The 20,674-nt window shown below is 34.8% G+C and overlaps 1 protein-coding gene and 1 pseudogene across 3 annotated transcripts; both read left to right on the top strand.

The window, feature by feature from the left end:
- The first annotated feature begins 931 nt into the window (after nt 1-931).
- On the top strand, nt 932-5,954 carry LOC122590980 (annotated as a pseudogene).
- On the top strand, nt 4,933-19,572 carry LOC122590979 (ankyrin repeat and zinc finger domain-containing protein 1-like). Of its 3 annotated transcripts, XM_043763157.1 has the most exons (8): nt 4,933-4,966; nt 14,685-14,845; nt 15,457-15,920; nt 16,378-16,492; nt 16,590-17,246; nt 18,005-18,082; nt 18,484-18,549; nt 19,214-19,572. In XM_043763157.1, the coding sequence occupies exons 1-8, from the start codon at nt 4,954-4,956 to the stop codon at nt 19,457-19,459; spliced, it is 1,800 nt and encodes a 599-aa protein (XP_043619092.1). In that variant the 5' UTR covers nt 4,933-4,953; the 3' UTR covers nt 19,460-19,572. The 3 variants fall into 3 exon arrangements, with proteins under 3 accessions (XP_043619092.1, XP_043619093.1, XP_043619091.1); XM_043763158.1 differs by lacking the exon at nt 14,685-14,845 and having other exon boundaries at nt 4,947-4,966; XM_043763156.1 differs by lacking the exon at nt 4,933-4,966 and having other exon boundaries at nt 14,137-14,845.
- Nucleotides 19,573-20,674: the final 1,102 nt, after the last annotated feature.

Below are 20,674 nucleotides of genomic sequence, written 5' to 3'. Positions count from 1 at the left end.
TTTTATAAACAAAGTAGCTTGTAATTTAACCATTAAACTAATTGTTGAAGAACAAAGCAAGCTTCAAGCTTTAATGGAGGTTTTAGGTTAAAACTTAATGAAAGAGATGACACAGCTACAGAGGAGAAAGAAATAAAAAAAGAATCTTTGAGTCAGAATTTTCTTTGATCATATTTCCTTTAAGCCCCTTTAAGTTTAACTAAATGTTCGTTATAACCCCATTCTTTTTATCATACACTTTTTCAACCATACTTTTTTGATCGAGGGAAAAGAAATATTTATAATAGGATTTCACAAGAAAATGTTTTATGACTTTCGACTATTTATATAATAATAATGATGTATGTGACTCTTTTTATGTAAACTATATAGAAATTTTCAAAGATTTAAATATCTTTCAAAAATAAAATAAAAAGCATTTACATTTGAGTAACAAATACCCATAATACATGCTATCGAATATCGATGGTGTTAGTATCAACCAACCTGACCCGGCCTACCAATACAAATTTTTTTGATTTAGATAAGCTGAGTATCAGGACCAACCTAATTTGATATCCTAGATTCGCCACTGGGTAGTGTGACCATCTCTCTGTCTTTGCAACACAACAACGGTCTAGTTTTGTTCTCAGTTGGTGGTGGTTACCAATATTAAGACATCAAAAAGAGGTTAGCGAGTTTGATGTTATGCCGCGCGCTGGATTTGAAAGAAAAACAAACGGCTTTCAAGTTTAGAAACCTCTCAGAGCTTTCTAGAAAAACAAACTTGTGCGTGCAAAAAAGTTGTTTCTTGGAGAGGGGTTTCTAAGGATATCTATATCTATATCTATATATAATAATAATTGATCATCAACAACATTCTAATTCTAATTTTATATACTCGTATTAATTAATAAGAAAAAAAGTTAAGATATGCGGCGTTGATCTTTGAAGTTCATCCGGAGTCGTCAACGAAAATCAACATGAATTAAAAGATGAGGAGGATTTAAATTACAAGGATTATCAAAGTGGTGGCAGATTCAGTTGTAACACTTGTGGTAAATTGAATTTTGGTTCCCTTGCTGACCAACGCTCTCACTTCAGCATGTCATCTTTCTTAAACCCTATCTGTACTTTAAACCACAAATCTCAAATCTTTCATCATTCCAACCAACCTTCATTCACATTCACAAATCCAACATTTCCAAACCCCAAATTTCTCCAGTTAGTTTGCGCAGTCGGCGAATTAGGCCAAGTTCATAATGAGAAACCCAAAATTAATAAATGGATTGAAATAAAACCTGATGAAATAAATGATGCACAAAGAAATCATATATCTAGGTTACCAAAAAACATGTCGAATCGCTGTAAGGCTTTAATGAAACAGTTGATTTGTTTTTCGACCCAAAAATATAGTAGTTTGTCATTGTTGTTATCTGCTTGGGTGACAAGTATGAAGCCTGCTAGAGCTGATTGGCTTGTTGTTCTTAAAGAACTGGATATTATGAACCACCCGTTGCGATTACAGGTATTTACATATTGTTGATAAGTTTTATACTTTTTTGATATAATGTATGTGTAAATGTATGTATTTTTGATTAGATAGTATGAGGATTATTATGTATATATACACAAAGGATGAAGATGTAAAATGACATAAGCTCGATAATAGGCTTTTGAGCTCTACTATACACTAGCTTGATTCGAACGTATACTCAGTATACTCAGTAGCGTGAGCCTGACTCGACTTAAGCGAGTCAATTTTGGAAAACATTTTGAGTCTAGCTCGAGCAGCTTGCAAGTTGAATCAACTCATTATTGATGACTTTTATTCATGCCATTAGGTGGACTTTCATATTTGAGGTCAAAAGGATTGGTTTTTAGTTCAAAATGGTTTACCTATAAGTATATGAGACAATATGTGAAGATGTATAAGTGTGAGAATAAGCATTAAGTGTTTAAAGGATTGGCTTTCAACGCCTTGCCTCTTTCCCTCGTGTCTAATCATTATCAAAATGTCACAATTCTCATGAAGGGTTGTCTTGATACTGGATGAAGCACGCTAGAAGCTTTAAGTTAATATATAGTACTTTTAGAATGCTTCATTACACATACAGTTGAGTTTTAATTAAAGTAGAGCGTACTACTTTGGTAGATTTAGTAAAATGTCAAGTTTCAGAAGTATACTTAAGATACTGATATTGTCTGTGTAGGATAAAACGTGTTCGGGGATACTCGGGTTTAATGCAATTTACATTAAGAAAAACTAAAAGAAAACTGAAAGATTCGTCAAATTTAGGGGAAACTTGAAACTAAATCCCCAAACTAAAGATTATGGGTTTAAAGATTGGCTAGTGTTACCCAATCCCAAGGCATACACATCTCGAGTTATTTTAGTTGATTGGTTGTGGGATCTGCAATTTATCTTGTTTCGTTAGTTATAGACACTAAATTTTGTTCTTTTTACCATCCATTTCTCATACTTCCAATGATCTATAAATGACTCCACTAGTTTCTCTATCTGCCCCATATCAATTTTGCATTATTATGAGAAGAGATTAAGCAAGATTTACTCACTTGCATTGTTGTTATTACAAATTATGAAAATATTGTTGGAATTTATATGTGTCCAATCCTTGTTGTCAATATCGAATAACACCACTAAGATTTGACTAGTACTTCATATACATTTTCATAAAGCGCTATAGTTAAGCAGTGCAATCTATGGACTGGCTCACTGTGGGAGCTGCCTTTGTGTAACCGAGCTTTGTTGAAAACTATAATTTATATTATATTATAATAGGGGAAAATGATCCGTACTGCAGACTTTACCTAAGCTTAGGTACTGCCACATTAAAAAAAAGTTACAGATTAAACCTTTGAATTTGATAAATATACATAACCCCCCTTGAATTTTACATAAACCCCCCCTGAATTTTACATAACCCCCTCTCTGTTTTACCTGCTGCATGCTTTACCTAACCTTTCCCCATATCATTCCTTAAAATTTTGAACAGGTGGCCGAATTTGCACTTCTTGAAGAATCATTTGAACCAAATATTCGTGACTATACAAAGATAATTCATGGTTATGCTAAGCAAAGTCAATTACAAGATGCTGAAAACACACTACAAGCCATGAAGAATAGGGGCTTCGAATGTGATCAAGTGACGTTAACAGCTTTGATTCATATGTATAGTAAAGCCGCAAACTTTAATCTTGCAGAAGATACATTTGAAGAAATGAAACTTCTTGGGCTTCCTTTAGATAACAGAGCTTACAGGTCAATGGTTATGGCATACATAAGAGCTGGAATGTTAGAAGATGGAGAAGTCCTACTTAGAGAAATGGAAGCTTAACAAATTTATGCAAAAAGTGAAGTTTACAAGGCAATGTTACGGGCATACTCGATGAGTGGAGATAGTGTAGGAGCTCAAAGAATATTTGATGCAATTCAAATCGCGGGCATTATTCCTGATGATAAGATATGCACAGTCCTCATCAACGCATATGTACTTGCAGGTCAAAGGAAGAAGCTTGTGTTGCATTTGAGAATATGAGGAGAGCTGGTATTCTCCCTAATGATAAGTGTGTAGGTTTGATGTTGGATGTTTATGAGAAGGACAATAAGCTTAAGGAAGTGTTGGACTTTTTGATGGATCTAGAGAAGGATGGGATAATGATCGGGAAAGAAGCTTCAGAGAAATTGGCTCGTTGGTTTCGAGATTTGGGAGTGGTAGAGGAAGTTGAGCTTGTTCTGAGAGAGTACGTTTTGAAGGAAGCATAAGACGATGGGAGTCACTTTTGAAATCCACACTATCATCTGTGAAAAAGCTTGGAGCAGGACGAATTTCAGCTTCATGGTATGTAATACTTCAACCTTACTTATTTAGAACGTGATGGTCTTTGTGCTTTACGTATTTCTTGGTCTCTGCCCTCAAGATTAAAGTAATATCTACCAACACTAAAAGGAAATTTAAAGGTAATCATATGGGTTAACACTAGAGGTAGAAAAATGGCTGGTTGGTTGGTAATGGGTCAGAACAGTCTTGGATCGAAACGGGGTGTTGTACTGGTTAGAGCATACAGGGTTGGGTCGACACACAAACATGAAACACCTATATGTCGAACCTACATTATAAAGTTAATGTTTTAGATATGATTACAGGAAGTGATAAAGTATGTTATAACACTACTAATGTAATATTTTAAAATAAAATGGTTTAGGGGCATGTAACTAACTATGTGAACTTCTTAAGTGTACTTTCAGCTACTTTTAACCCATTTGCCCCGCTTTGTTTAAACCAAATTCTTTGTATGACCCTTTCACTTGATAAGGATAAACATTTTAAATTGAATGATTCAGAATTGTCAATCCTCCTTAACACAAGTTCTGAATAGATTTCTCTGTTTGGTTTATATTGAGGGATGTTTAAATATCTGATAATTAGTTAAATACTTTCATAAGATTGTTCAAGAAGTCAATTGTTGCATTTTAAAAGGTTCATGGGAAATATTTGTTTGTTTGTAAAAGGATGGCAGGGGTGATGATTTGTATCTTACTCCTGCTAAACATATTTGTAAATAGCTAAGCATTAATGTGTATTTATCTGTCAATAATTAATAAGACATTTGATAACGACAATAAAATGTGGACAACCAAAACTATTATTGTCAATATTCAGTAATATTACTAATAGACAAAGAAGATAATCGGTATAAAAACTTTGTCGAAACAGGAATTTGGAATGGGATTTGTTGCATATATAAATTTGGTATGGCATGATAGTGAATCTCGGTTGCTTGTACATGCATCAGGTTGTTGGGATAGGGAGACGCTTCAAATTGAATGCACCACACACACTTGTATGTTTTTTTGGTTAACCTAGGTATCCAACTCACTTCGCTTGCCGACTAATCCTAGGGTGACCACTCATTTTGCATGTTGCCAGGATTCGTTCCTGGTGAACCTCCATGGCCACAAGGGGTATTTTTTTGCTCTTGGGATTTGAAGTTGGGACTTCTAGATATTGTCACCCTTAGAGACCTAGTTTTTACCACAGGGCCACCACCCTTAGAGACCTAGTTTTTACCACAGGACCTACTTTTGATTCCCTTGCTGATCAACGCTCTCACTTCAAGTCCGATTTCCATCGCTTTAACGTATCTCTCTCATCTATATCTATATTATGCATATATATAATTCTGTTTTTTTTGAAATGGTTAATGATAGTTGAGGTAGGTCTTAGTTATAACCATAACCATATAGATTGATTTCTAAGATTTGAAGTTTAACCTAACATGAGAGCCAAAAAGAATAAAATGCCAGGGAACTGTTTTGAAATTAATATATAGGAGTAGATGTATTGGATTGCATTTCCGCGCAATAACCAATAGTTTTTATTGGGTTGGGAAAAACATAAAATATTACCTTTTTTATTGGATTCGTCGGAAAAGAGGTGATGTGGTGTTACTTAATCTTAAAATAGATTTAGATAGATATCGTGTTTAACAAGCATGGTTAAGTAAAGCATTCTAAAGAAGACCTTACTTCACTTACTCAAACCGTTTTGGTCATTGTAATGTACTAGTGCTAATTGTAAAGGCAACCCCGATAGGTGATTGTATATGCTGTTTATGTGGTACGGCGGTGACCTTTTTTTAATGTGTGGACTAGCGAGTTATCACTCTCTTGTCGTTTTTTTTTTTGTTTTCTTGCCAGCAATTTGATTTTTTGCAATTCATGGAGTTGCTGATATCAATTTATATTATCAGGTAAAGCTCACTGTTGCTGGAAAGGCTACCGTGGACGAGGAGGATTTTGATGATTATATATTGTAGATTACGATTATATATTGTAGATTACTATATATACATTCATACATACATATATGCATATATATTGTAGATTACGATTATATATTGTAATTCTGTATTTTTGAAACGGGAAAAGGTGAAGGACAGTTGATGAGGTAGGTCTTGGTTACAAGAGTCATATGGAGTAAACCGAATTTATCTGCTTGCTTATGTATGTATACATGCACTAGAATGGTGTTTTCGCAATGCGTCAACTGCTAATAGTTTTAGGTATTGCAAAAAATAAAATACACATGCTCTATGTCACTTTTTTTTTTTTTTTTTTTAATTTGGTTGGGAAAAAGGTAACTCGTATCACCTTGTTTGTTGGATTCAGAAAAGGGTGCATGTTACTTAATCTTAAATAGATTTAGATAGATACCTTACTTACTTTGAAAATTCAAAATAAGACAGGCCAGACCGAGGAGTAGTATATATTATATATATATATATATGCAGGTTTTTTTAAAGTGTGTAGACTAGCGCGTATGCTTACTTTCGTGCAAAGAGGTTCTAAATATACTATATATTCTTCAGATTATCTTATCACTTTCTTCATTTCCTTGCTAGCAAGTCGATTTTATTTTTGCAATTCATGTATCTGTTCCATATCAATTTATATTATGATCAGGTAAAGCTCAAACTTGCTGGAAAGGCTACTGTGGAAGAGGGGGAGTTTGATGAAAGCATATCTGATTCGTTGGCTCAAGATTATGATGTACTCTCTAGTATATCAGGTTCGGAAGACGAAGAAGATTATGATGTATCTAGTATATCAGGTTCGGAAGACGAAGATGACCAAGAATCTACCCTCCCCAGTGTCGTGAATAAGGGATTGTTGGGAAGTTCTAAAACGAAGATGTTTGTACATTTAGCAAGTGGAGAAATTATTTCGCTCTGGAAGTGCTTGTTTCTAGATGACACTGTGAAAATCCTTTTTGAACATAATAAATCTAGTACCATGTTGGATGATGTTTTGCCGTGCATAACGGAGAGAGAAATGACTGAGAAACTGTGTAATGTGACCCATAAACTTGGGGATGATGATACCTGTTTTAGAGTGATGTTGCTTGCCAGTGGTGGCCATTTTGCTGGTTGTGTCTTTAGTGGAAACTCTGCCGTAGCCCAGAAAACATTCCACAGGTGGCCTTTCTTATCTCACCATTTTCATGTTTTTAAAGGGGCACCGTAAATCACAGAAAGTTATATGTTAACACACCATTGATTTGTTATGCATGTAGGTATGCCGTAAGGGCTAAGGCTGGTAAAAAGCAGTCATCAAAAGATGCTAGCGGAAAAATTGCACACTCTGCAGGAGGTTCACTACAGCGGCACATATTGCTTTCTTTAAAAAGGGTATTTATCATATGCCGCCTAAATCTTTTTCTGTTTTGCATAATTATTTTTTTATTTTTATGTTTTATAGTTCCAAGTATTTGAGTGATTATCCTTAAACATTCAGGATATCAAAAAGTTATTTGCTTCCTGGGAGCCTTACTTTATGCCCTCCTCTTGTGTATTTATTTATGCTCCATCTGACAACCGGCAACTGCTATTTGACGGTAAAAGTCCCTACTTTAGTTGCCAGAAAGGTGCTATCAGACGCATCCCATTGACTGTTCGTAGACCTACAATCAAGGAAGCTAAGCAACTATACAACATATTGACACAAATATCCAGTGAACCACTTGAAGAAATAGTGCCTGTAAATACAGAAGATTGTATAACTACACTTCCACATGAGCACTTGCCTGGTTCTAGCAATAAGAAATTGGGAAATAGTTTGTATAGCAAAGAGATTGTGGAAACTAGCATTATCGATAGCCTGGAAGATTTGTCTGTATCAATTGATAAGGAGAGCAAGGTAACTGTTCTATCGACACCTCTACATGCAGCAGCAAAGTCTGGAAATGTAGAAGTTGTATTGGATCTACTAGAACAAGGGTCAGATCCTTGTGCTGTAGATGAAAGGGGAAGGACCCCTTATATGCTTGCGACTGAAAAGGAAGTTAGAAACACATTTAGACGGTTCATGGCTTTGAATTTGGATAAGTGGGACTGGCAAGCGGCCAAAGTTCCAAGTCCATTGACTAAAGAAATGGAGGAATCCCAGAATGCTAAACAGGTGAGTTTCCAAGCAGTGTTTCTCATATATGTATTTAGTTCATAGCTGTCTTAATAGATGTGGAAAAATGGGTAATTCTCTGGTATAATGTTGAAACGGGTGGATTATGTTGTATCAAGTGAGGTGGGTTTTTTTCTTCTCATTTTTATAGATAATTTGTGTGTGAATGTGACTACAATCAAATACATAGTTCCAATTAAAAAAACTGTATTTTATCTAATGATATGTAGGTTTAGGATCATAGACTTTGGAAACTTTTGACACATTTGACCCGTTAGCAACAAGCCATAACCCAAATCAGCTCTCGGATGAGTGATAGGATCCAAATTGCCACCTCGAGTTAGCTAACATACATAATCTGAAATGAACTTTGAACACTTCATTGAAACTGTAACCATAATAGATGTCTAGTGGTCATAATTCACCTTGGAATTTTCTAAGAACAAATAACCACGTACAAATTAAGCGGTGCAGGTCTTCCTTAAGAGAGGGAGGGTGTGGATGAAGTTCTTGATTATATGTTTATGTATTTGTATGCTATCTGATCATTTGGTTGGTTATAAGCTAAAAGAGATTGGTGTTGGCTTGTGGTGAAGTTACAATGCTACATATTGTTTTTTAGGCAGAGAAAGATGCTAAAAGGAAAGCAAGAGAAAAAGAGCGGAAGAAGCTGTGGAAAGCGAAAGCAAAGAAGGCTGAGGTGTGTATCTTTTTTTGTTTGTTTGTTTAAATGCACCGAGTTAGGTTTTACTCAATTCTGATTACACAGTAATAACTTGCTTGCATATATTAATGTGAATAAACCTGTCATATTTCAATAATGCGGTCTTGCAAATTTAAGGATTTGCAATAGGCTTGGACTGTGAGTCGAAGTCTTTTAAGGATCATCTCCTTTTTGTTGGAAGTTATGCCATGCCAACGTATCTTATTAAATGCTTTATTAGAGTATTAGGCTCTAATATGTTGCAAGGATATATACCCTCGGTCCCTCAGTAAATAATGTTTGTACACTTTTGCATAATTCAGATAAATAGATAATCATGTTTTGGATTTTGGAATATTTATTTCCGTTACAAGTTTCTACATGTTATATCATACCCTTGTTATTTTGGTGCCAATTAAAATGCAGGCGGAGGCTGCTAAATCACAAAAATCAACCCCATCACAATCTATCGGGCCACAGTTGTCTAGAGAGGTACAATTCTTCTTTTTTGTTTCTGTAGTAATGAGTTCAGTACTGTTTACTGAAACCCATCTTCAATTCACATTCTTAAATCTTGAAGTTTGTTTCTCAAACTATTTTAGTGCAAGTCCATATCCAGTTTCCATAGAGAACTGGATTTCATGAGTATAGGTCTAGGAGAAGGAAGATAAAACATTTTAGCAATGCCTTTGCGAAAACACACTTGCATTAGCTACATCAGTATGATCTTATCTTGTTAGTCATCTAGTACAAAGATCAATGAGAGCCAGAAACTCTGAAAGGAGTCTTTCTATTCATTTAATTTCCTATACATTTCCTGTTTGCTTATACTAAGTATCGACTTGTAAAAATTAGAAAGATCATCTTGCAATGAGCTATTTTGACGAAACAAGGGGTTCTAAATATAGATAACTCCATTATACTTGGCATCTTTTGTTTAAAATCATTTAATCCTCCAGTACTCTTTGTATGTTCACTAGGATGATGGTTTTTTTGCAACGAAAATACTAGTACTATGGCTAGGCAATTGCTGTAATTGAACTAAAAGCTTCTAAGTTAAAGCTTTTGGAGCTCTTTTCAATATCAATTGGTGGATCTTGATGCTTGTCCAAAATTAGGGTTGATGTCATTAATTAAAAACAATAAAACCGAAAATGCATGTTGTGATTGCAGGAGGAACTAAAACGAGCACACGATGAAGTGAGGGAGAAGAGAGCTGATAGTTACTCAAAATTTGTGAGTCGTGAGATGAGGAAAGCAGAAGAAGCACTTCTAAAGGTGATTAATTAACCTAGTTTCTTGGTTTCCTTTCCCAAATGATAATTACACAGAAAGGGTGAGCTAGTCACCAAACAAAATCTCAGTGAGTCGGTTGGCACACTTTTCACATAGTGTGGCTACTTTATGCATGATTATAGTGATTGTTACTGAAAGTTTGTAGAATTACCACCATTTTTTTGCTGGCTTTTTAAAATTTTAATGAGTGATGAGAGGTCTATGTTATGTATAGGTTATCCTGTCTCAGTGGACTCGGTGGCAGATATGTATGCTGCACTACTACCCGAGGGAACACCTTTGGAGTTTCAGCGAATCCTAGAGCTCAAGGTTGTAGTTACATTAATTTTCTGTCTTCTGTGATAAGTGGTACTGGTGAAAAATTGGGCGGGGCAAGTAACATGTCAAACAGACCCATTATTTGGTACAGTTTGCTTTTAAAAAGATTTTGTCCAAACTAAATAAAGATTTTAAATTAATCACTCATATTAGTAATCATATAGTTACTATAAATAACCTCTACGCTCGACCCGTTTGGCCCATTTCTTTAAAGCTAAGTAATTTTATTTGACCCGTACGAGAGTAAGCATTACCCAAATTGACTCATACATAAGTGAGTGTGAGTGTATCAAAGTTGCCATCTCTAATTTATGGGTTTTGGTTGCTTAGGCTTGGCAAGTTCTTGGGCCCAAGTGTGAGCCTATATTTAAGTATCAGCCAAGCTTTTTTAGAAAAGTAGTATGACTAAAGCCATAAAAAGAATCATTTTTTGAAGAAATATTCTCGGCTCTTTTTTTTTCTTCACAATGTTCCTCATTTGTTATTGTTGCCAATGAAATTGTTAATTGTTTTAATTTATAAAGCATTTTTAATAAGAGTAGTCTGAAATATCATAGATTGTATGTTCATATGAGTTAGTTAAGCTGAAAAATTAAAAACTTGATCAAGGGGTTAGCCATGGGTGAGAGATGCCACGGGATACATCTCATATCATGCGGGAACACCGCTATGAGATGCGGTATGGTGGATGCGGTATAACATCTTGCGTGAGAGATGGTAAAGAGAGGCTATTTAATGTATTTTGTTTGTTGATGTATTCGGATTTTTGTTTCCTTGTGTTATTTTGCTTATGTTTTTTTTTTTGTTTAATTGTAATGAGGTATGTGATGCGGTATGGTATGACATTGACAATTTCATTGTAAGGAGGGATAGTAATGTGGTATGAAGTGAGGTGACATAAGATTAAGAGGAGTAGCCCGTTAAATGGGCGTTATAATGATGGGAACGCTTTTTCTTAAAAAGTGTGTAGCGTTAGAAATTGAAAGGCTTGAGCCCCTTTGTCCTTTTGCCTGCAGACCCACTTTCATTATGCCACCTTTCCTTTTATTTCACATATTATACCAAAATTTATACACCTTTTCTTAATTTGTGTACCACACTTTATATAAAACAAGTTTTTATATATAAAAAATGGAATGCCCTTGGCCATTCTTTCATCCCAAATGAATGGGGGAATGCCCTTTACTATTACCATAAGCCACATGTCATGCAAGGAGTGGAGGAGGGGCATTCCCTTAATGCTCCACTCTTCCTGGTCTAAAGGATTTAATTGGAAGTTAGATTGCATACAATTGTTAATGATGACTAGTCCAACTGGTTAAAGGCATCCTAGGTTTTACCCAAGGTCTTGAGTTCGATCTTTAGGGATGACAAGTCTTGGGGTTTTTTCCTCCGAATACTTGTAACGGCTCATGGTCAATATCTCGTTGTCTAGGGTACGTGCAAGGCTTCCTCATTATACGGTGAGGTTTTCCTGATGTCGCATGCCGACTGAATGTTTGGAAAAAATATTGCATACAATTTTTTTCTTAGAAACTATCTGGGTTTATTTTTCTTTAAAAAAAATTATTACTAAAACGATAATATTTAAGAAAATATAATAGAGCTAATTGCTAATAAAAAAAAATATGAGCTATTATATGTTTGATAGAAGTCTAAAATCTAATAATAGAGTGAAGGCATTCTTGCTATATTTGATACCCATTAAAAATGCTTTAAAATTTTATATATCATTTCTAATGCCTAAATTCATATGATTAATATTTGACGGCAAAAATAAAGTGTAAATATTAGTTATGTTATTTACTTAATTACATAATAAGTTGACGGAGACAGTGTAGGGTATGGTTTGAAACATGACCAGTTCAACCGAGAACCGGTGGGTCGACTAGTAAGCAACCGGTTGAGTTCATCCCGAAACAAAATACCTAAAATCTCCATCCCCATACCCGATTTCTACTTGTAAACCCCATATAGTCCCCATTCCCATTGGGGATTTAAGTTACATCCGCATCGGGTAATTAGGGATATCTTTTTTTAAATAAATATAAATTCATTGAAGTAGAGAATAACTAAGAAAAAATTTATTTTGTCTTTTTCTTTCTATGTATAAACTAATATCTATGTTAAATAATTGATAAACAACGTGTAGCACATAAAAATTATTAAATAAAAAGCTATAAACTTAAAGTGATTCAAATAAATAGAAAAGATCTTAAAGTAATTTTAATAAATATATATAGTTTTTTCGGGTCCGGGTATAAGGATCGGGGATTTATGGTATCCCATCTCCGTCCCCATTCCCATCGGGAATTAGAATTACATCCCCATATCTGTCCACATCCCCGGTCAATTCGGGGATTCCCCGATTCGGATTCCCCATCGGGTGCAGATATTTTTGTCATCCCTAATAACATGGGTGGGGTCTAGTCTGGGTCCAGGGTTTCAGGTCAATATTGATTCAACGCATTTCAATATTTATTTTTGAGATAGAGATTCTTTAAAGAGAGGATTGCATATACTATACTACTAAAATTACAAAAATCCCCAATCAAAATTTTAAATTGCAAAATTTTCCAATATTATCTTTCAAACAGCAGATTTACCCATTCATAACAATTTCTTCAATTACATTTTCTATCGTGACCATTATACCCTTCTTCATTTTAAAACTTCAATTAAGAGTTCACAAGGCAATAGTCACTTTGTTATCGAAACAGGCATCGTCTTCATTGTGAATGATGTTGCTAAATCACTTCACACTTCAGTATCCTTTTAATTTGCTTTCCACTTCCATAATCTATAATAAAAAACTATTATAACACAATTATCTTTTTCTTATTAAACTTCATTATTGAATGTTCCTTTCCTATGCTCATTGAGTAATACTGGATATACAATCAAACTCTACATGCCCATAAATACTTACAAAATCTATCAAAAATCTACCAATATCTATTTTCCCCCAACTAAATATCACTGTGCACGTGAACCAAATATGATTACTGATTACAAAGACATATACATCAAGTACTGGTAAGATTCAAAGAAATACTAAATAAAATACATCAAAATTAATATTCTATCTAATAAAAATGATATTTTTTTTTTAAATTTGATCATCTCATAACCAAACAGATTATTAAATAATGACGAAGGACATCACTAATTAGCACATGATTCAAACTTCCATAACAAAATAAAAAAGATAAAGCATAATAATTGAAGAAATATGAGTAAAATGACACTTTATTAAAAAACCAACTGGGTTAGATCAGTTGTTGGAGCTTATGCCTCTGGAAACAGAGGTTATGGGTTCGATCCTCATGCCCAGTAAGGCTGGAGGTCCTTTTCTACCTATGGTAGAACCTGGAAGCAGTCTCTCTACCTTTGGTAGGGGTAAGGCTGTCTACATATCAACCTCCCCATACACCGTTGAAGACGGTATTGGGACCCAAAACCCGTGAAAGACGGCATTGGGAGTTACTTTACTTTACTTTTATTAAAAAAGAAAGAGGAAAACACTTACATGATTCAGGATATAGGGTTGTGATCGGTTGTGATTGAGAGCACTATGTGAGAACAAAATGGAAAGACTAAACTATTGTAGATAGAAACCCGATTAAATAGCATATCAATTGGCGGGATCATTTTGGCGCTCAATAAGTGACAGATTAATAAAAGGGTATATTTGTCTGATCTGTTCATTAATATAGTATTGAGGAAATTTGTTATTTAAAATTTTGTTTGGGGATTTTTGTAATTATGGTAGTGTAAAATTGATCAAACTTTATGAAATTGAATCAATTTTAACCCTTAGATTAAAATAAATGCTCAAGATTTCAATATCAAACTTTAATGTTAGGGAAATATTCAAATACATGTCTTATTATTTTCAATGATCTATACTTGTAGCAATAAAATACTATCTTTCCTACCCCAAATGAAAACCACTGACAGTGAACCGTTCGTCTACCTCAGGTCTTACACTGAATGACCTCTCTCATCTAATCGATGGGACCGATCAACATCAAATGATCTTAATCCAATTTATAAGTAGGCTTGAAATAATAAGTACACAATATGCAAAATGTTGATTAAGTACTATGTAAAAAGCCCAATACAAATTAGCCCAGTTTGAATCAGGTCTGCACACTCACATCTCTCATCTTGTCGTCTGCCAGTCAGTTAGTTTGTTTCTTCGCCTACAAACTAAAATAAAAATAGCATCTACAATTGATAAGCAACCACCAATAGAGTCAACTTCCGGCCACCGTAGCGCCACCATGATGAATTCATATAATCAACAACAACAACCTAATAATAAAAAGATACAGCGTTCAATCTTTGAACTTCCGTCTAATTATTTCGACTCATGCCGCCTCCTTGAATACCCGTCATTCACAGCAGCTGTTTTTACTGACGAAAATGGACATGAAGAAAAAGAAAAAGAGGAAAGTGGTGTTGTTGCTGGTGAAAGATTGAGCTGCAACACGTGTGGCGTATTAACTTTTGATTCCCTTGCTGATCAACGCTCTCACTTCAAGTCCGATTTCCATCGCTTTAACGTATCTCTCTCATCTATATCTATATTATGCATATATATAATTCTGTTTTTTTTGAAATGGTTAATGACAGTTGAGGTAGGTCTTAGTTATAACCATAACCATATAGATTGATTTCTAAGATTTGAAGTTTAACCTAACATGAGAGCCAAAAAGAATAAAATGCCAGGGAACTGTTTTGAAATTAATATATAGGAGTAGATGTATTGGATTGCACTTCCGCGCAATAACCAATAGTTTTTATTGGGTTGGGAAAAACATAAAATATTACCTTTTTTATTGGATTCGTCGGAAAAGAGGTGATGTGGTGTTACTTAATCTTAAAATAGATTTAGATAGATATCGTGTTTAACAAGCATGGTTAAGTAAAGCATTCTAAAGAAGACCTTACTTCACTTCCTCAAACCGTTTTGGTCATTGTAATGTACTAGTGCTAATTGTAAAGGCAACCCCGATAGGTGATTGTATATGCTGTTTATGTGGTACGGCGGTGACCTTTTTTTAATGTGTGGACTAGCGAGTTATCACTCTCTTGTCGTTTTTTTTTTGTTTTCTTGCCAGCAATTTGATTTTTTGCAATTCATGGAGTTGCTGATATCAATTTATATTATCAGGTAAAGCTCACTGTTGCTGGAAAGGCTACCGTGGACGAGGAGGATTTTGATGTAAGGATATCTGATTCGTTGGCTCAGGATTATGATATATCTAGTATATCAGGTTCAGAAGAAGAAGATGACCGGGAATCTAACCTTCGCAGTGATTTGAATAAGGGATTGTTGGGAAGTTCTAAAACGAAGATTTTTGTACATTTAGCAAGTGGAGAAATAACTTCGCTTTGGAAGTGCTTGTTTCTAGATGACACCATGAAAATCCTTTTCGAACATAATAAATCTATTACCATGTCAAATGATGTTTTCCCATGCATAACGGAGAGAGAAATGACTGAGAAACTGTGTAATGTGATCTGTGAACCTAGAGATAATACCTGTTTTAGAGTGATGTTGCTTGCCAGTGCTGGGCATTTTGCTGGATGTGTCTTCGATGGAAACTCTGTCGTAGCACACAAAACGTTCCACAGGTGGCCTTTCTTATCTCAAACTTTTCATGTTTCTAAAGGGGCACCGTAATCACTGAAACTTATATATTAACACACCATTGATTTGTTATTCCAGTTACATTTCACCTTTTTCAATACTGTGATCATTTAGACAGTGTAGTAGTAGAACCTTATTCGATCATTGAAAAGATAAATATTATGTACATTGTCCACCAGATCATGACCGAGGTAGACTAGTCTTATTGTACTCCAACAATTTTGAACAAGGCTCACAAATCATCCAAGGAATATTCTACTACATAAATTGATAGAAAAAAGGGTTGCATATTCAATAAGCTTATATATGCTGCAATAGTTTTTTTATACTCACTTCTGCTTGGAAGTTCTTTAATTTATGTTATCAGTGTCCTGCTGGCTGTCAGACTGTCCATTATCAGGTGTCTTGAGTGAATTCCTGAACGCTGCTTGTTACATGTAGATATGTCATAAGGGCTAAGGCTGGTAAAAAGCAGTCATCAAAAGATGCTAGTGGAAAAATTGCACACTCTGCAGGAGCTGCATTACGGCGGTACAATGAGCTTTCTCTAAAGAGGGTATTTATCGTAGTTGATGCCACCTAAATCTTTATTTGTAATACATTTTTTTTTTTTTTTTAAGTTCCAAGTATTTGAATGATTATCCTACAATCAGGATATTCGAGAATTACTTGCTGCCTGGAAGCCTTACTTTATGTCCTCCTCCTGTGTCTTTATTCATGCTCCCTCTGACAACCGACAATTGCTATTCGACGGTGAAAGTCCCTATTTTAGTTGCCAGAAAGGGGCTATCAGACGTATCCCTTTGATTGTTTCTAGGCCTACATTCAAGGAAGCTAAACGACTATACAACATATTGACGCAAATTTCCATAGAACAACTTGAAGAAGTAGTGCCTATAAATAAAGAAGATTCTATAATTACACATGAGGACTTGCCTGGTTCTAGCAAAAAGAATTTGGGAAACAGTTCGAATAGGAAAGAAATTGTCGAAGCTAACCTTATTGATGGCCTGGAAGATTTGTTTGTATCTAGTGATAAGGATAGCATGGTAGTTGTTCTATCGACACCTCTACATGAAGCAGCAAAGGCCGGAAATGTAGAAGAAGTTGTGGAACTACTAGAACAAGGCTCAGATCCTTGTGTTGTTGATGAAAGGGGGAGGACCCCTTATATGCTTGCAACTGAAAAAGAAGTTAGAAACACATTTAGACGGTTTATGGCTTTGAATATGGATAAGTGGGACTGGCAAGTGGCTAAAGTACCCAGTCCTTTGACGAAAGAAATGGAGGAATCTCAGAACGCTAAACAGGTGAGTTTCAAAGCAGTGTTTTCCATAGATATATTTAGTTCATAGTTGTCTTAATGGAGGTGGCAAAATGGGTAATTCTCTGTCATAGTGTCGAAACGGGCTGATTGAGTTGTTGTTTTGGTAGCTGCGCCTATAGATTGGAAAGACATTCTGATTCATTTATCATTGTTTTGTTATTTAATAGGTTTTAGATGTCTAGGTATCATAATTCACCTTGGAGTCTGTTAAGAATTAAACATGCACATACACACAAAAATGAGAAAATAACAAGAATGAAGGACACGAGAGATCTAACGTAGTATCTCACATTAGTCTGTGTGAACTAATTCACGGGGTCCAAACAAGTTTTCTATTGAGTTTTCCACACAATACATGTATAAGAGACAAGAGAATATATAGGCTACAATTAGGGTTTAGCTAAACTTGGTTTCCTAGCAACCTAACAAAGAACCGGGCCTAATTAGGGCTGCTGCCTTAATACCTTTTCCGCCTTCTGTAGCCTTAGTGGGCTGAATGGCAACAATACGCCAACAGGAGTCTTCTAAGAACAAATAACCACACAAAATAAGCAGTACAGGTCTTTTTTAAGAGAGGGGGGATGTGGATGGGGTTTTTTAGTATATGTTTATGCATTTGTATGTATTCATGGATGTTAAGTGTGTAAGCTGTATGCTATCTGATGATTTGGTTGGTTGTAAGTTAAAAGAGATTGGTGTTGGCTTGTGGTTAAGTTAGAATACTACGTAATTGTTTTTCAGGCAGAGAAAGATGCTAAAAGGAAAGCAAGAGCAAAAGAGCTGAAAAAGCTGCGGAAAGCGAAAGAAAAGAAGGCTGAGGTGTACATCTCTCTTCATTTTATTTGCACCAAATTAGGATTTACTCAATTCCGATTACACATTAAACTTGCATATTATAAATGTGAATAAACTCGTCATATTTCAATTATGTGGTCCTGCAAATTTAAGGAGTTGCAATAGGCTTGGACTATGTGGTGAAGTCTTTTAAGAATCATCTCCTTGTTCGAAGTTCTGATATGTCAATGTATCCTATAAAATGTTTTATCTAGAGTATTAGACTCTAATATGTTGCAAGTATTCATACCCTCAGTCCCTCACTAGTAAAAGTTTATACTACTTTTTACAGTTTTGCATTATTCAGATAAAGTTGAAAATAAAGTTTTGGAATATTTGAGTTTCTACATGTTATTTATACCCTTCATTTTGGTGCCAAAATGCAGGCGGAAGCTGCTCAATCACAAAAGTTAACTCAATCACAATCTATCAGGCCACAGTTGTCTAGAGAGGTATAATTCTTCTTTGTTGTTTCTGTAGTAATAATGTTCAGTACTCTTCACTGATACCCATCTTCACATTCTTAGCATGAACTTTGTTTCTTAAACTATTTTAGTGCAAGACCATATAGCCAGTTTATAGGGAATTGGATTTCAAGAGTAGAAAGCTTTTGTGAAAACGTACTTGCATTAGCTGCATCAATATGATCTTATCTTGTTAGGCATCAAGTAGAATATAACTAAGATTAGTGAGAGCCTGAGAAGGGTCTTTCTATTCATTCAAAATTCAATTACCTATTCAGTATTCATTTTTCAATTGTTTGCTTATAATAAGTATCAACTTGTCAAAATTAAAATAGATTATCACACAATGAGCTATTGTCACAAAACAAGGGGTTGTAAATATAATCAACTCCATTATACTTGGCACCTTTTGTTTAAATTCAATCAATCCTCCAGTGCTCTTTGTATTTTCTAATTTTCACTAGGTTGATGGTTTGTGACGAAAATACACGTACTATGGCTAGGCAATTGCTCTAATACATTAAATGCTTACAAATCAAGCTCTTGGGGATCTTTTCAATGTTAATTGGTGGATCTTGATGTTTGTCCAAAATTATGGTGGATGTCATAAATATAAAATAATAAAAACCGAAAATACATGTTGTGACTGCAGGAAGAACTAAAACGAGCACAAGATGAAGAGAGGGAGAAGAGAGCGGCCGCAGCGGAGAGGAGAATAGCAGCCCTCCAGTCCTCGACTTCAGGAACCTCACAGCCGAATATAGCAGCATCGTCGGATACCGTTTGTTCGTGTTGTCAAGTGTCGTTGGTAGGTAAAGTCCCATTTCATAGGTACAATTATAAATACTGCACCACATCATGCATGCGTGTTCACAGAGAGATCCTCGAGGACGAATAACTGATTAATGATGTTCTCCAATTTTGGCGCCTTCTGTTATATATCTTTTTGATGATTTAATCATAGCAATACATGTCCTCTACTTGTTATGAATGAAATTTTCTTCGGTCAAAGTCTCCACGGCCTTTTCACGCCCCTAAATGTCTGAAAGCCACATAAGTAATCATCCATTTTGTTTATATGTTGATACTTTTGGCTGAGTTGGAGAACATCATAATGTTGACATCTATTGCGACTAGTCCAAAAGAATTGGTATTATATTTTGACGAACCACTTTAAGAGTGAAGTAGCGGTAGATTTGCCATTTTGACACAAGAAAAATGAGTTGGGACTGTTTACAAATTTTTGTTTTTGGGATGAGTTTCAGCTCAATCTGGTAACCCCCTTTTGTTGAAGGACCCAGCCTAAGCCGGACAAAAATATTGCAGATCACCATCCAAAAACCTATTCTTCTGATTAGGCTTTTTTTTTTTCTTTTTTTTTTTTTTTTTTTTTTTTTAATTTTTTTTTTACTATTCTTACAAAATAAAAGTAGATGCGGCAGGTGATTCCAAATAAATATTCTTTGTATCATCGGAACCTTGTGTTATAAGAACTCCTTACTTTTAACTATAGCAAAATGAATAACACTATCCAAAGTTCTTTTTTCGATTAGATACTTGAACAAGATGTGATGCTCATATATATACTTTCATAATTATATCTGTTCACTCTAGTCAGTATTGACTTCTTATCAATAATCAAACATAAATCAACAAGATGGGGACATAATGACATAATGTTCCTCATTACCTATGATGCACCGAAACTCCAAACAGGTAGCCGTACCTGTATCCGAAACTCCATGGAAACGTTTCTGCGTACGAAACACGTATGAAACTTTCATTTAAACTTTCTATAGATACCGAAACTTTTTTTTAAGTTTCCATACGGTTTCTAATTAACATCAAAGTTTTAATGAACTTTTTCTATTCCCAAACCCAAACAGACTATAGTATATACGATTTGATCAGCATTAAATTTTTTATATACCAAAACCAATTATGAAACACGAAACATTCAATGAGTGATCACTGATCAAACATGTATTATACAGTTATAACATATACAATTATACATATAATCTCTCAAATCTCAAGTCTCTCTATAAAAAAAATTGATATAATTTATATTTGTATATTTTTTTTTATTGTCGTACCCGTATCCTAGATTTCT

This window comes from Erigeron canadensis, chromosome 3 (genome assembly GCF_010389155.1).
Source record: "Erigeron canadensis isolate Cc75 chromosome 3, C_canadensis_v1, whole genome shotgun sequence".
Taxonomy (NCBI): Eukaryota; Viridiplantae; Streptophyta; class Magnoliopsida; order Asterales; family Asteraceae; genus Erigeron; species Erigeron canadensis.
Note: the sequence above shows the minus strand (reverse complement) of the source record. Positions and strands in the feature narration are given on the sequence as shown.